Source organism: Pituophis catenifer, unplaced genomic scaffold (assembly GCF_029215685.1).
Source record: "Pituophis catenifer annectens isolate HBS135680 unplaced genomic scaffold, rPitCat1.0.hap2 SCAF_1, whole genome shotgun sequence".
NCBI classification, from domain to species: Eukaryota; Metazoa; Chordata; class Lepidosauria; order Squamata; family Colubridae; genus Pituophis; species Pituophis catenifer.
Window position 1 is genome coordinate 221,993,122 of NW_027256881.1, and position 13,883 is coordinate 222,007,004.

Here is a 13,883-nt window from a genome sequence, read left to right on the forward strand (position 1 = left end):
CTCTGTGGGCTACTTTACTACCTCCACCACCGAAGGCAGCGAATGACCAACCATTTCGATCTGCATTTTTTTGGGGGGGGGGCTTTAACTAAATACATTAATTTATTAGAAACTACTTCCCAGTTTTTCTTTCTTTTTTTCTTAAAAAAGTGTTCTGCAGTATTTGGCACACACAAACACACACACACACACACCCGTGCTTACCCCCATTGCATCTTTCCTGAGCTGTATAGTCTAGAGAGGGTATAATTGTAGTACCGTTGCATGTATCTTGCAAAAAAAAAATCACAAAGACCCTTTTTTTAAAAAAAACAAATAAATAAAAGCACGGCTATTTAAAACTGATTTTCTGGAAGGCGAAGCTAAAATTAGATACTGGTGGTGGTGGTGGTTGGTGGGGGGGGAAGGAGCTCGGTCCACGAAAGAGGGCTACACAAGAAAGGACCCGCCCCCTTCGCGAGCTCTGGAACTCCGCCCGACCCCCTTTTTTTTTCCTCCCCCCCCACGTTGTGGCCAGAAAGCCATCACGTGCCGGGCACGGGAAACTGCAAGCCTGACCGAAGGGCGACCTCAAGTCCAAAGAGCCGCGTTCACAGCCTTCCTCCACCCCATCCCCCCAAAAAATACGCACCAAACGTCCCTCCACCGCCCTACGATACGCGCCTACGTTTCATTAAAACAAAAAAGAAAAACCACGCGCTGCATTTTGGCACGCGCAACAAAACGGGGGGGACGCTTATTTCTTCGCTCGCGCAGCGTGAGGTGGGGTGGGGGCGGGGTGAGCGTGGCGGACTCTGCCCTTAGCGAACATGGCGGCGCCGGCACCACCTTCCTTATTTCTCAGGCGGTGTGGGGTGGGGTTTAAGGCTATAACCCGGAAGGGGTGGAGGCCTGGTGCTTGCTTGCTTCCCTGGTTCGGGGAGCGGGAGGGTGGGAGAGGCAGCTCGGCCGAGCCGGGCTCTCTCTCTTTCTCTCTCTGTATCTCTCCCTCGTTTTCTCTCCTTCCTTCCTTGGGTGGATCTGACGGGGGGGGGAGGGCGTGAGGAGCGGGCTTCCTTTGCCGGGCGGAGGAGGCGAAGGCGGAGCTGTTGCCCGAGGGCGAGAGCAACCCACCGGCCGCTTCTGGGTTAGGGTGGAGAGCCGCCTCTCGGTCTCCTTGCGCCGGGAGCATCCTTCTCCTGGCAGGGGCGAAGAAGAAGAAGAGCCGCCACCGCCCTCCTCCTCCTCCTCCTCCTCCTGTGACTCCTGCCCAGCTCTCTCTCTCTTTCTCCCCTTCGCCTCCCCACACTTGTTTACACATCCCAGGGAGCTCGGGCTAAGCCTCCGCCCCGGCCGCCTTCCTCGCCGGCGTTGCTCCTGAGCGAACTCTTCCCTTTCCCCGCCATTGAAAGGGAAAAAAAAGAAACCAGTTTTTGGCTTTTCTTCTTCTTCTTCTCCTCCTGGGGCGACTTTCTCCCTCGAGGAAAAGTTTCCTTCCAGGCTGCGGCTGCTGCTGCTGCTTGCTGAAGGCTCGTGTTCCTTTTGTTTCAAATTGATGCCATTTTTGTCGCCTTTTGGCCTGCCCGGCTGTGGCCCTAGTGTGCAGCAGCCCTGCCTTGCCTCCTCCCACCCCTCCGGTGGGCGGAGGTTGGCGGCTTCGTTTCTTCCTTTGCCATGCAAAGCGGGGAGCCCATGCCGGCAGCTACGGTGGTTACAGCGATGAAAGTGTCGGAGAGCGAAGGCAAGCTGGAGACTTTCCTCCCGGCCCAAAACTGCTCCAGCAAGTGCAGCAGCAGCAGCAGTAGCAGCATCGGCGGCGGCGGCGGGCTTAACAGCAGTCGAGGGGGAACCGGCAGCAAAGTGTGGCAATACAGGTAAGGGCTGTGCTTTTCGCTGGAGCCAGGTGGGAACAACAGTTTAGGAATCCCAATCCGGCTGGCTGGCTGGCTGTGATCTTGCTTTTGTAATCTGGGAGTGTGAGAGGGTGAGCACAGGCGCCTTTAATAAGAAATGGTGGCCATGCTTTGTCCCCTGCTCCCTTCAAAATCCTACTTGCATTATAATTTATAGGTCATGCTCCTTTCAAAATCTTATAATTTATAGGCTGTGCTCCTTTCAAAATCTTATAATTTATAGGTCATATGCTCCTTGACAGAACAATAAAGCCAGTGGAATGGCTTGCCTTCAGAAGTTGAGGGTGGAGGCTTTCAAAAAACAAAACAAAACCAAAAAGGCCGGACAGCCATTTGTCTGAGACCTCTATGGAGATTCTCTGTCATACGGGGGGTCCTGGTTGTCCCAAAGGTGCTTTTTCGAGAGGGAACTGGACTTTCTGGTTTTTCTTTGAAGACGTTTGGCTTCTGATTCGAGAAGCTTCTTCAGCTCAGAAGAAAAAGCACCTTTTGGGACAATTTGTCTGAAATGGTAGAGAGGGTCTCTAGCTTGAGCAGGGGCTTGAACCAGAAAGACCTCCAAGGTCCCTTTCGACTCCATTATTCTTTTAAATTCATTACTTTGTGCTTTTCCAGATGGGGAGCTGTATTTTCAAAATCCTTTTCTCTGAACCCCCAACAGGGGAAGTGTATTTTGAACCCTTCAATTCTCCCCACCTCCCACCCCCAGTTCAGTCATGTCCAATTTTCAGAGACTGACCTCGACAACTGTTGTAGTTTTCTTGGCAAACTTTTTCAGAAGTGGGTTGCCATTGCCTCATTCCTTGGTCTGAGAGAAAGTGACCGAGTTCATAGTCACTCAGCTGACTTTGTGCCTAAGACTGGACTAGAACTCATGGTCTCCCAGTTTTTAGCCTGATGCTTTAATCACTGCCATTAAACAGGCTCATTTAACTTTCAAAGTTACTTAGTAGGTCTGTATGTTTCAAAAATAAAATAATTAAAGCCAGTCACAAATGGTAAACAGGTAAGTGAGAAGCTCTAGAGAAAGAGCAGTAGGACAAAGGGCTTTGATGTGCTTCCCATTTTTCAGAATGAGTTTGATTTAAAATGTCAGAACTATTACAGGAAGTAAAACGAATCCATTATAATCAGTTAACGCTTCTTGCTGTTATATATAATGTTTTTTTTTCCAGAAATGCCATTATTCAGAGAGAACGTTTGTATAAATATGTTGAAATATGATACATGTCATATGTTTAATATATTTGTAATCGCAGTATGGGGCATTTAATTACTATATATTCGACAGACGCCAATATGGGATGGTCCTTTGCCTTTTCATTGTAAGAGTCATAGATGTTATATGCTTAGGTGTGTTAATGAAATATAAATGAAATAGCAGTTTGTAAACCTATAAGCTGTATATATATTTTATGCTAAATCACAATTTCCTTTAGATAATAGAACGATTGCTAAATTTACATATTGTGTGAACCAGAACCAAATTAATTTTTCTTGGTCATTATTCAGGGCAGCTAATCAGGGAGGTGTGATAGAACTGGAACTACTTCTTGAGTATATGTTTGTGAGTCACCAAATCTGGCATTGGAATTTTTGAAGTAGGTCAGTGTGCCTGCTTTCAGCCAAAGCTCATTTTCAATTTGCATTATTTATATTTTTCATATAATATGGTAAAATACAAATATATTTTTGTGTAATGGATTAAAAACAGAATGAGGAATTGTTCTTCCTTAGGAATGAAAATCAGCTGGGTGACCTGGTCTACTCACTTTCTCTGGACCGAACACAGCTCATAAAGTTGTTGTTGTGGAAAAGAATATTATTTGGTTCCTTGTATAGTACAAAGAAAATAAGAGTATAATATATTTTTTCTATTTTGAATGCTATAGATATGCCAATATAAAATGCAAGTTTTACATGCTGCATTCACAACTGTATATTCTTCAGTATTCTGTAATCTCACAGCTCTTTTGAGTATCAATTTATTTACTATTTCTCAAATTTTACCCAGCTTAAAATTTAGCCATTTCTATTAAACTTAAGCCAAAATGATTTAAACAAGCATTTGTAATTTGATTGTTTTCCTATAATGTGGGCATTTAAAATATGAACACATTAAAAATTCTGCCAATAAAATATTTTCAGCTACTAATTAACTTGTTTTAAAAATTTGAGATTTATGTTAAATAATCATTTTCCTTCCTTCTAAATATTAATATATGATGCCCTTTTCCTTGAAGAGAAGAAAGGAACTCTTGTCAATGCGTGCCTTTTTATTTATTTCTAACTGTTAGACTATTGACTAATGTAGCTGTACATAATATAAATCTCATGTTTTATAATGAAACAAAGCAGATACTTTAAAACACATAAAATATTTTTATATAGTATTAAAGTAGCAATTAAAACATGAAAATGAAGCCATCAACAATTAAAACGCTGTTAAAGTATGTTTTAAAGCCTTTTAAATTGTCAACAAGGTTAATCTCCTTACTTTAGTAGAGAGTGCATTTTAGACAAAAAAGATGAGTATAGAGAAGGTGTAATTGAAAAGTTGATCATTTAACATTTATGGACACCTATATGAACCAATCTATTCCATTATGAATTATAATTTTATCAGAAGTTAAGTAAAATTAAAATGGTTAAACAATCTAGATTAGATTAGATTAGCTGCTAGGTTTGCCTGGCTTTTAAATCAATGCTGTATGCATGTTAGTTGTAATTTCAAAAATACCTGTTCAATTAATTTCTAAATTGTAAGGTTACAGTTGTTAAAGATTACAGTCATATCCACATTTGCTTGGTCCTACAAATCTAGCAAAATTTAATTCTGAATAAAAAGGAACAAGTTAAATATTAAGGCATGTCTACCTTTTCAGAGAATACATTATTCCCTCTGGGATTTTTTTGGTTAGATTTGTTGTTTAAAATAGTGGTGAAAGAGTATTCTTAGGAGATGAATAGGAAAAAATGCTGGGATATTGGTTATATTCTAATTTGGCCTTTCTACAGCTTGTTGCTTGATTATATGCTGTCAAGTTCCTCTTGATTCTTAGTAATCCATTTCTGCCTAAAATGGTTTGCAACATAATACAAGTAATTACCAGTATACATAGATTAATAGATACAATCAAAATTAAACTTCTCAATTCAGTCAACATCAATTAAAACAATACAAATAAACTGCAATAATTCATAGCTTCATTGATCGGAAATAATGAAAATTGACTAATTTCAGAAAAATTCTGCAGAGGAAATTACCCCTCCTTGACAATACTACTATACTATACTACTTGTCTATGGTAGACTTCCCCATGGAGAAGAGACTTGGATTTCTTCTGTCTGGTTAACAATGGCTATGAGAAAATAGTTAATTTTCCAATGAGACTTAAATCTCAGAGGATTTATTATGAGCCAATAATTACTCATGTTAAACTATTTTATTGAATTTCTTATAGCATGTGAGCTATTCGGGAGTTTTATAAAAATAAAAGAATATCCCATGGTTTGTTTTTGTTTTTTTAAATCTCAGAATAGTGAATCAATTAGTGTACAAAATGGATCTAGAGGAATGTAAAACAGAATACATACAGTACATTTCTGAAAAAACACAAATGTTTTACTTATAATAAATGAAAACTATAAAGAAATAGTTGCTTGTGCAATATTATTTGTCACAATATGCCCCAAGTCAAAAATGAAATGATGTTTTCAGTGCTGTGTCAAAAAAATACAGTATGATTCATGTTTAACTTGTCTGGTAATTGAAAGTCAGTTTAAGCAGCCTGTCAAATTTATCAGCAATAGGTGCTGTTAAAGAAAAAAAAAACTGTTGTTACACTTGAATGCTCTAGACATGAGATTAGAAAATCTAAAGTCTGACACCCAACGCAGTTCCTAAAATAGCCATCAGCACTTGCCTTTGATTTACATTTTGAGCAAATATCCCATGTGAAAAACAAAGCTAGAGGGGGAAAAAAATTCAAAAATAGATATTTGATTGTTTTTTCTAACTTGAATGCAAATAGAAATTACAATAATGTAGTTACAATAACTGTTCTGTCGCTTTCAGACATTTGAACATACATACTGCGAAAATAACTATAAGGGACCATAATACAGTTATATTAACTTGAATCTATAATTTAATATGCTTTTGATATGAAGTATCTCGGCATTTACCTGAAATTGCATGACATTGAATCAGAGAATGTTGAAAGAGAAGCTTACTCTAACTTTAATTTTAAATAAAAGCCCATCTTTGAATTTAAAAAGATTGTATGATGTTACAACTCTGCTTAACACTTTTCAGGAGGACTATAGATGCATTCTATATAGTTGCCCCTAGTTGTCAGTGGATATGACTAAACTCATCAGAAATTGAGTGTGAGGGGGAAACTCTTTTGTTTCAGAAGCGGAATTCCTACTTTATTACTCCCCAGATAAACCAGAATCTGAAACCATTGTTTGAAATGGATTTCTAATTCCTGAGTTTGTTACAAGAATGACAAATCAGGATATTGTGTTGATCATAATGAGAGTTTATCGTTCCTGAACAATTTAGCTTTATTTGATGGTGAAAAGAATTAAACCAGAAGGATTAGACTATGTTCTTGTAAACAATAAATCCAAATTCATTTTGCAAATTTGACAGTTATGTTGTGTATGAAGCTGCTGGATCGATGAATTAATTTCCGACTATTTGACAATGCATGTTTCAGTAAGGCTTAATAAAGAATGCTGGTTTCATCTTTTTTTGTTGTCAGGTTCCAACAGTTGTGAATTATTTCCCTTTGGGATAGATTAGTTCATTGTCATAAAAAATGCTAAGGATTACAATATATAATCCAGGTTGACAGTATAGCATTTCTATGCACCATGTTGTTTGTGATTCAACACAAATGGTAGAACTCAAAATTTACCTGCAATGGCCAAAATCTTACTATATTTCAATGTTATTACCAGAAAACCTGTAAGATTTTGGATGAGTTTTATCTTCCAAAGTTTTATGAATATTCCAACTTTCTCAGTTAGTAAAGAAACTAACCTTGTTTATGAGTCTCATGTGAGCATAATTTTTTTAAAAAATTGGTCTTGTTTTTTACACCATAGACACAGCAAGTAGCCACATGGAGGAACATCAGTAATGTTCAGACTACAGGATGGAAAGAGTTGTTTTATCTCATAAACTATAATTAAACAAACCATGGCTTGACACAATATCTGCATCATATCAGGCTGTGCTAGTAATAGCAAATCTATGTTATATTTATCGTAGGTGGCAGGTCATAACATTGTGGGTCAGATGGGAGTATTCCCCAATATCCAGTGACAATTATTCTTGAAAACAGCCCCATTATCTTGTGAGTTTAGAGGCTGTGTGAGAAAAAGGTGGCAGCCTTTGGACCCTCGTGTGTGTGTGTGTGTGGGGGGGGGGGGGATGGAATTGTTTCTCTTTGTTCAGGGGTGTACATGGGGGGGGGAGCAGCAGTGTCAAGTTAGGCATTTTCTGAATTTTTACCCACTGAACCCAAAAGCTTCCTTATCACAAGCATAAGCTGTGTCAAGACTTCCAGGAATGTAACAATGATATTTTGTAACTGAATTTGCTTCCTAAAATCAACAACTTAGTATCAATTGAAGGCATGGCAGAAGTCAATGACAGTTAGTTGACTATCTCTATATACAATACATTTTTTCATTTTAGTAGGCAGACATTCCCTTGTTGCTCTTAAAACCATAGCAACGTCTAGAAACGTACTTATATGGATAAACATACTTTATCTATTTCAAAAAATATATCAGTTTTTAAATGTTCCTAACATTAGCTCAGGCGTGGGAAAAGATGGTGTCCAAAGAAGTAAAGAAAAAGTTACAGCAATATCAGCTAAATTGTTACAGTTTTTTCATTGGCAACTGCTTAAAATGCTGTCTGCAGAATTTGGTAGACTGCAGATACTAGAAGACACTATCTGTTTACTGCAGGCAACCATACATAAAAATACAGCCTTCCATCTCTACATGAACAGCTTGCCAGCATACAGCCTGTGAATCTGTAAATTCCTTCTCTGCAGTAGGTTCAACTAGACATACATTTGCTTTAAAAGAATGCATAAAATGGTTCTTAAAAACAAAATACTGTAATGCAGATTTCTAGCTTTTGCTCCTGTGATGCTTATAGTTACATGGCTTGGTTTTTTTGCTACTATTTCTGATGAGCAGAAAGAATTGTTATTCCTGTATCTTAGATTATTTTTAAGAATCATCATATTTGGACTTAATTGGTCATATACTGCAAACTGACCTTGACAAAGGTTCTTGAACAGGTGAAGTTCTTAAATAGATGTTTTAACTTGTGACTGAAAAGAAAAACAAAACAAAGTAAGTTCTACAACTTAAAATGCTCAGTTTCTTCTCTTTAGAGGAATGCATAGTACATGTAGTCCTCAATTTAATGACCACAATTGAGTCCAAAATTTATGTTAAGTGAGTTTTGCCCCATTTTATGACTTTTTTTGCACTGCTGTTATGAGAATCACTGCAATTTTTAACAATTGTTAACATGGTTGTTAAGTGAGTCTGGTTTACCCATTGATTTTGCTTGTCAGAAGGTCTCAAAAGATGATCACATTATCCCAGGACACTGCAAGCATCATAAATATGAGCCAGTTGGCAAGCATCTGAATTTTGATCATGTGACCACAAAGATGTAGAGGTCATAACTGAAAACTAGTCATGTCACGTTTTTCAATGCCATTGTAATTTTGAACGGTCACTAAATGAACTTTTGTAAATCGAGGACTACCTGTATACAGGAATTGACCTTTGGGAAATGGCAGTATGTCAATGATACAACATAGATTTTCTACATAGAAGGCCCCAGCTTCAATCTCTTGCATATTTGGGTCAAGTAGGAATACCTTTGAACAGTCACTTTAGTTAATAAGTAGAATAGGGAAACTTCTGACTTAGAGGAGCTTCCCATTTAACCTAAGTAGAATTTCTCCTCTGCACACAGGTAGTCCTGTACAGGTAGGGATGCTCTAATGGCCGTAAATGTGAATAATAGTTATAAGTCACTTTTTTCAGTCCGTTGTAATTTCAAACGGTCACTAAATGAATTGGAGTATGTCAAGGACTACCTGTAGTGATCATGGAGAAGAGACTCAGGTTTGTTCATTTGTTTTTTTCCATCACCATATTGTCTGTATGTAGCTTTGTAAAAGGCAGCCCAATTCTCCATGCAGGAAAAAGAATAGAATGCTCTAAAATGTAGAGGAAGTTCAGGGTTTTTTTAATTCCGTGGGCATATTGTTTTGTTTCTGTGACTGCAAATAAAAAAGTCCTTTCTCCATACAAAGATAAAATATTGATTCAGGTGTGAAGAAAATGTCTTGTTCTTGACAGTAAAATCACTGTTTCCTCATCAGTAGTTTGAAAGAAGCTTTGAACTAGACAGTGATATCATGAAACATTTGGGAGGTGTCCTGTGAGTCAATGAGCCGTACACCCCAAAACAGTTTTTCAAGTGAGGTTAAACTAACTGGACAGTAGTTTGACTCAACATAAGGCATCTTCATATGATTTCATTCCCCATCTGGCACTTTGAAATGTCCTTTGCCACTGCTATCTGAAATTATGTGAAATGCTGGCAGTGCATATTAGAGGTAATATTGTGAGTCATTAAAATCTTCCAAAGAGATTGCTTTGTGTCTTTGTATATTTCTCATTTACAAATGACTTGTTATTGAAAGATTGATGTTAACCTTGGAGATATGAAACATAGCAGGAAATATGTCACAGGGAAGAATCGTGTGGAGTCCATATTGATTTATGGCTGGATCATATTAGCTTTGCAAACATGCCTATAAAAATTATTGGGCTCATGCATTCTTTTTGTTCGGAGGCATAAAGAAAAGAATAGATCTTCATAGTATGCAAAGGCTTCTGAAGTTCAGAGTACATGAGGAGAAAACATACTTTTTATCTATTTCTTTTCTATCTTATGCAAAACACCTTTTCTACTTTTTCTCACCTTGTAAGTCACTTATATAATAAGCGTTAGCTCTGAATACCAAATAGTCCAGTGTGCAGGTTCTCATTTCTGTCTCTCTCCCTATTCACTTCTCCTTCCCTAACACACATTGCTTAGAAATGGAAGAACAAACCAAATCACCTCATTATTTGTATAGTTTCCTGGTCTATAACAGAGTGCTCATTTTTAAAATGTCCCTAAGGGCAGAAATGACAATTGTACATAAATTTACCATTTTAGTGTAGGTTTATTTTAGCATCGGCATGGCCATCTCCAAAACAGCAAACAGAAATCTTATTGCATCTGAAAAGGGCAGTTGTTTTTGAAGTTGTACATTGGAAGAAAATTTTGAGAGTAGGTTACAGTAAAAAGTTAAGGTGAAGGATTCCCCTGTCCAGTTGTGTTTGTCTTTAGGGGCTGATGCTCATCTCTGTTTCTAGCCTAGGGGGACTAGGGTTGTCCTTTCCGTGGTCATCTGGCCAGCATGATTGAACATACAGGCTCACGGAACGCTGTTACCTTCCCACTGAAGTGGTACAAATAATCTGCTTGCATTTGCCTGCTTTTAAACTGCTAGGTGGGCAGGAGCTAGAGCAAGAACGGAGTTTACCCCATCACACATACTTGACTTTCAAACTTTCAGCTTTCCAGTTGACAGCCCAGCATCTTAATTGCTAGGTAGTTCTTTTATTTAATCAGAGATGATAAGAGAGGTTAGTATGATTTCCCGACCAAAATCATGCTTATAAAAGATTAAACATATAGTAATCTGCATAGTTGTTTCCTTAGTTAGCTACCATCTAACTAAAATCCAGTATTGAAATGCATTTTGAATCCTTACATATAACTGACTTCAGTAACTGTAACAGAGTTGGAAGGGACCTTGGAGGTCATCTAGTCCAACTCCCTGCTCACGCAGGAGACTTGTACTAGGGATTCAAACTGCCGAACTGCCGACCTTTGTGATTGACAAGCTCAGTGTCTTAGCCACTGAGCCACGTAGTCAGACTTGTGTTCAGCTATGTTGCATTATTTAACAAACGCTCTTTGGGATGAAATAAAAAGTAAAGAATAAAGCAATGTCTTGGCTCCAAACAATTAGGCATATCCTCATTTTGAGCAAAAGTTTGGATGGAAAAGGAAAAAAAAGAACTCCATATGTATCAAACACTTCTATTTAACTGAAGGCTTGACATACGTAGCTCTACAGCTCTCAGAGGCAGCTGCAGTGGTGATGCCAGCAGATCCTACTAATGAGGCATTATCAATTTTTCAGTTTCTTGACTCTACGGAAATAAATAACTATCCATAGAATGTGATCTTCAGGTTGTATAACACTTAAACTTACATTTCTGAGCGAAGATGCTTAGATATTTAGTAATTCAACCTCTAGGTTATCTAAAGATGGAAGATATTCTCTGTTATCTTCTTATTTGCTTGGGTTATTTTTGTGTAACCAAACATAAGCAGAATTTAATAGCGTACCTTAGATAGGTTTGAGAAGTGTAATGTGTTATCCATTTTTTTCTGTCATGGAGGATAAAGTTATTAATGAGTATTAGTGATAATAGAGTTACTCATTACCTCGTGGTTCAGAGATAGGATGCCTATAAATAAAAATTGCTGGAAAAAACTAGTTGAATTGTAGTTTTGAATCCAGTTGTTTTTGGGGTTTCTCAGAAAAAAAACATGCACGCCACCTGGAAAGGGTGGCTACTATTTATGGACTAGATAACCTTTGGACTGATTCAGCATATTGAAATTATATAGAATATTTTAACAAACAAAGTACTTTTTAAAAGTTGCAGTATTGATGAATGTATTTCTCAAAGTATTCTAAAACTTAAATTAGAAAATCAGTTGTATGAGAGGTGTAACTGCAAATCTGATTTTTCTTGATAGAGAATTGAGGTGAATGGATTCCCTTTAATTTGAGTCTTCATAGGGTTGCCTGTGATATTGTTGATAGTTTAAAAATGAAGTCATTTGCATTCACAGAGCAGCATAAAATGAACTGAGCTGAATAATTTTGGAAATAAATAAAGACTGGGGGAAAAAAGAATCAGAATTTCATGTGCCAACTCTGCACTAACAAGTTACTTCATGGAATTCCATAGATATGACATGTTCAGTCTTCTGATACTTTTATTTGAGCTATAGGTCATATTTGTAAATTGTGCTAAAGCTTATTCTGGTTTGCTTTTCTGTGACTTATTTCATGTCCAAACCTATTTTATGAAAGAATCTAGGATGTATTTTTTGAGTGAGAAACTATGGCTTATTTTATGTATGACTTGGCATTGCATGGACAATTTCTGTGGAATATGGATATTAAATAATGTTTATATGTTAGATTGATTGTTAGAACACAGAGAAGATTTCAGGGTTCTTATGTAACTTTCTCTACAGTATCCAGGGAAGAGTGTCAAGAATTACATGAGAGATTTTGATCATTTTATAATTTTATATACTTAAAATAATTCAGCTTTATGTTATAGTGGAATAAGATCCCAATTAATCTAGCCCATCCCATTGTATCATGCAGGGACCAACTGAATTCATTTGGGAAGCTCTCAATTGTTTTTTTATAGCAAGCTGTACATTTGCTGCCTATAATTCAGTAGCAATAAACAACCATCAGTATTGGAATTCATTGATCTGAAATAACTAGCCTGGGCCCTTTTAAAAACCATCCAGACTGGCTCTCATTATTATAACTTAATTCCATAGTTTAACACATAGTTTTATCTTGCTTAATTGCTAACATTTATTTAAATATAATTGCTGGATTGCTTTGCTCTATGCATCCTGACAAGCATTGCTCACTATTCGCAAAGCTGTAAACTTAGGCTGCAATAGATAATGAAGCTGAAGGAAGGCAAATCTCTGTAGGGGCGCATGATTAAACAGTTGAAGCTCATCTCTTTGATCCCAAGGAAGTACATTGAATGTCCTGTAACAATAGCTTTGGTTTGCATTGTTCTCCTCTAGCATTTTCTGGAGATTTTCTGGGAAACTGTCAAATCTGCTTTAAAGGCATCTAAATTGTTCCTTCACGGAATAAAGGCAAATGTTGTATGCAGGTACAGTCCATTCTGATATTGTGAAAAATGGACAATAGTCCCATTCAAAAAAAGTATGGATCACTCTCAATAATAGGAAGAAAGGAATTGACAATACAATAGATCTGGGTGAAACATAATCACAGTCAAAAGTGTATTCCTTAAGTATGTTAACTGAGCATTGTATCACCAGCGGGGGCATAAAAAGTTTGTGAAGAAGCATTTCCTTTTTTCCTCCTTGTTCATAGTAAGAAAGGAAGGGTTAAGAAATCATGCTATCCTGGGTCCTAATGGCATCTGCTTGAAAGAGAAGGGGCTCAATTTCCCTTGGTGTGTGATCTTCCAAGCATAGCCAGAAAAAGGCCATATACTGAGTCTACACATGGTATGTTTGGGATAAGCAGGAAATTATTTCGGTGAGCTTGTATTTGTACTACAGTTTAGTTGAAAAACTAAGGGTGATCGGAGCATGAGGAGGGAGTGAGCAGAAGTGGAAGAAAATATAGAATGGAGGACAAGCCAGCAATTTCATGTCTAATGCAATAAATCAGAATGAACATAAAGTACGAGTTAATACTAGATTTGAATATCAGTAAAGGAGAATATTTGTAGCTCAGGGTCAAAATGAGGTATGAATATATCTATTGTGGGAACTGTTAATAAAGCTACTCTCCATGAATTAATCTAAGGACCTGTAAAAGGTTTTAGCCCCAAACTATGAATTCCATGTTATACATGTATGGTGAAATGTTGAAAAATATTTATTTGTTTTAAATGAATCATTATTATTTTGGCCAGTATTGCAAATAATGGAAAAACCTTTAGGTACTTATTCTGTATCTCCATGTTATTTTTTCCTACTTTTTAATATGACTTTTGATTTTGAGA

The 13,883-nt window shown here is 37.5% G+C and overlaps 1 protein-coding gene across 4 annotated transcripts in view; it reads left to right on the forward strand.

Annotated features, from left to right (window-relative positions):
- Window positions 1–967: 967 nt before the first annotated feature.
- The window catches only part of OSBPL11 (oxysterol binding protein like 11), a 59,802-nt gene continuing 46,886 nt past the window's right edge, over window positions 968–13,883 (forward strand). For 3 of the 4 annotated variants that reach the window (XM_070949117.1, XM_070949310.1, XM_070949230.1), the window contains exon 1: window positions 968–1,853. In XM_070949117.1, coding sequence (XP_070805218.1) covers window positions 1,654–1,853 — 200 coding nt within the window. In that variant the 5' untranslated portion in view covers window positions 968–1,653. The remainder of the gene's footprint in view (window positions 1,854–13,883) is intronic. The other variant, XM_070949167.1, reaches the window with a different exon arrangement.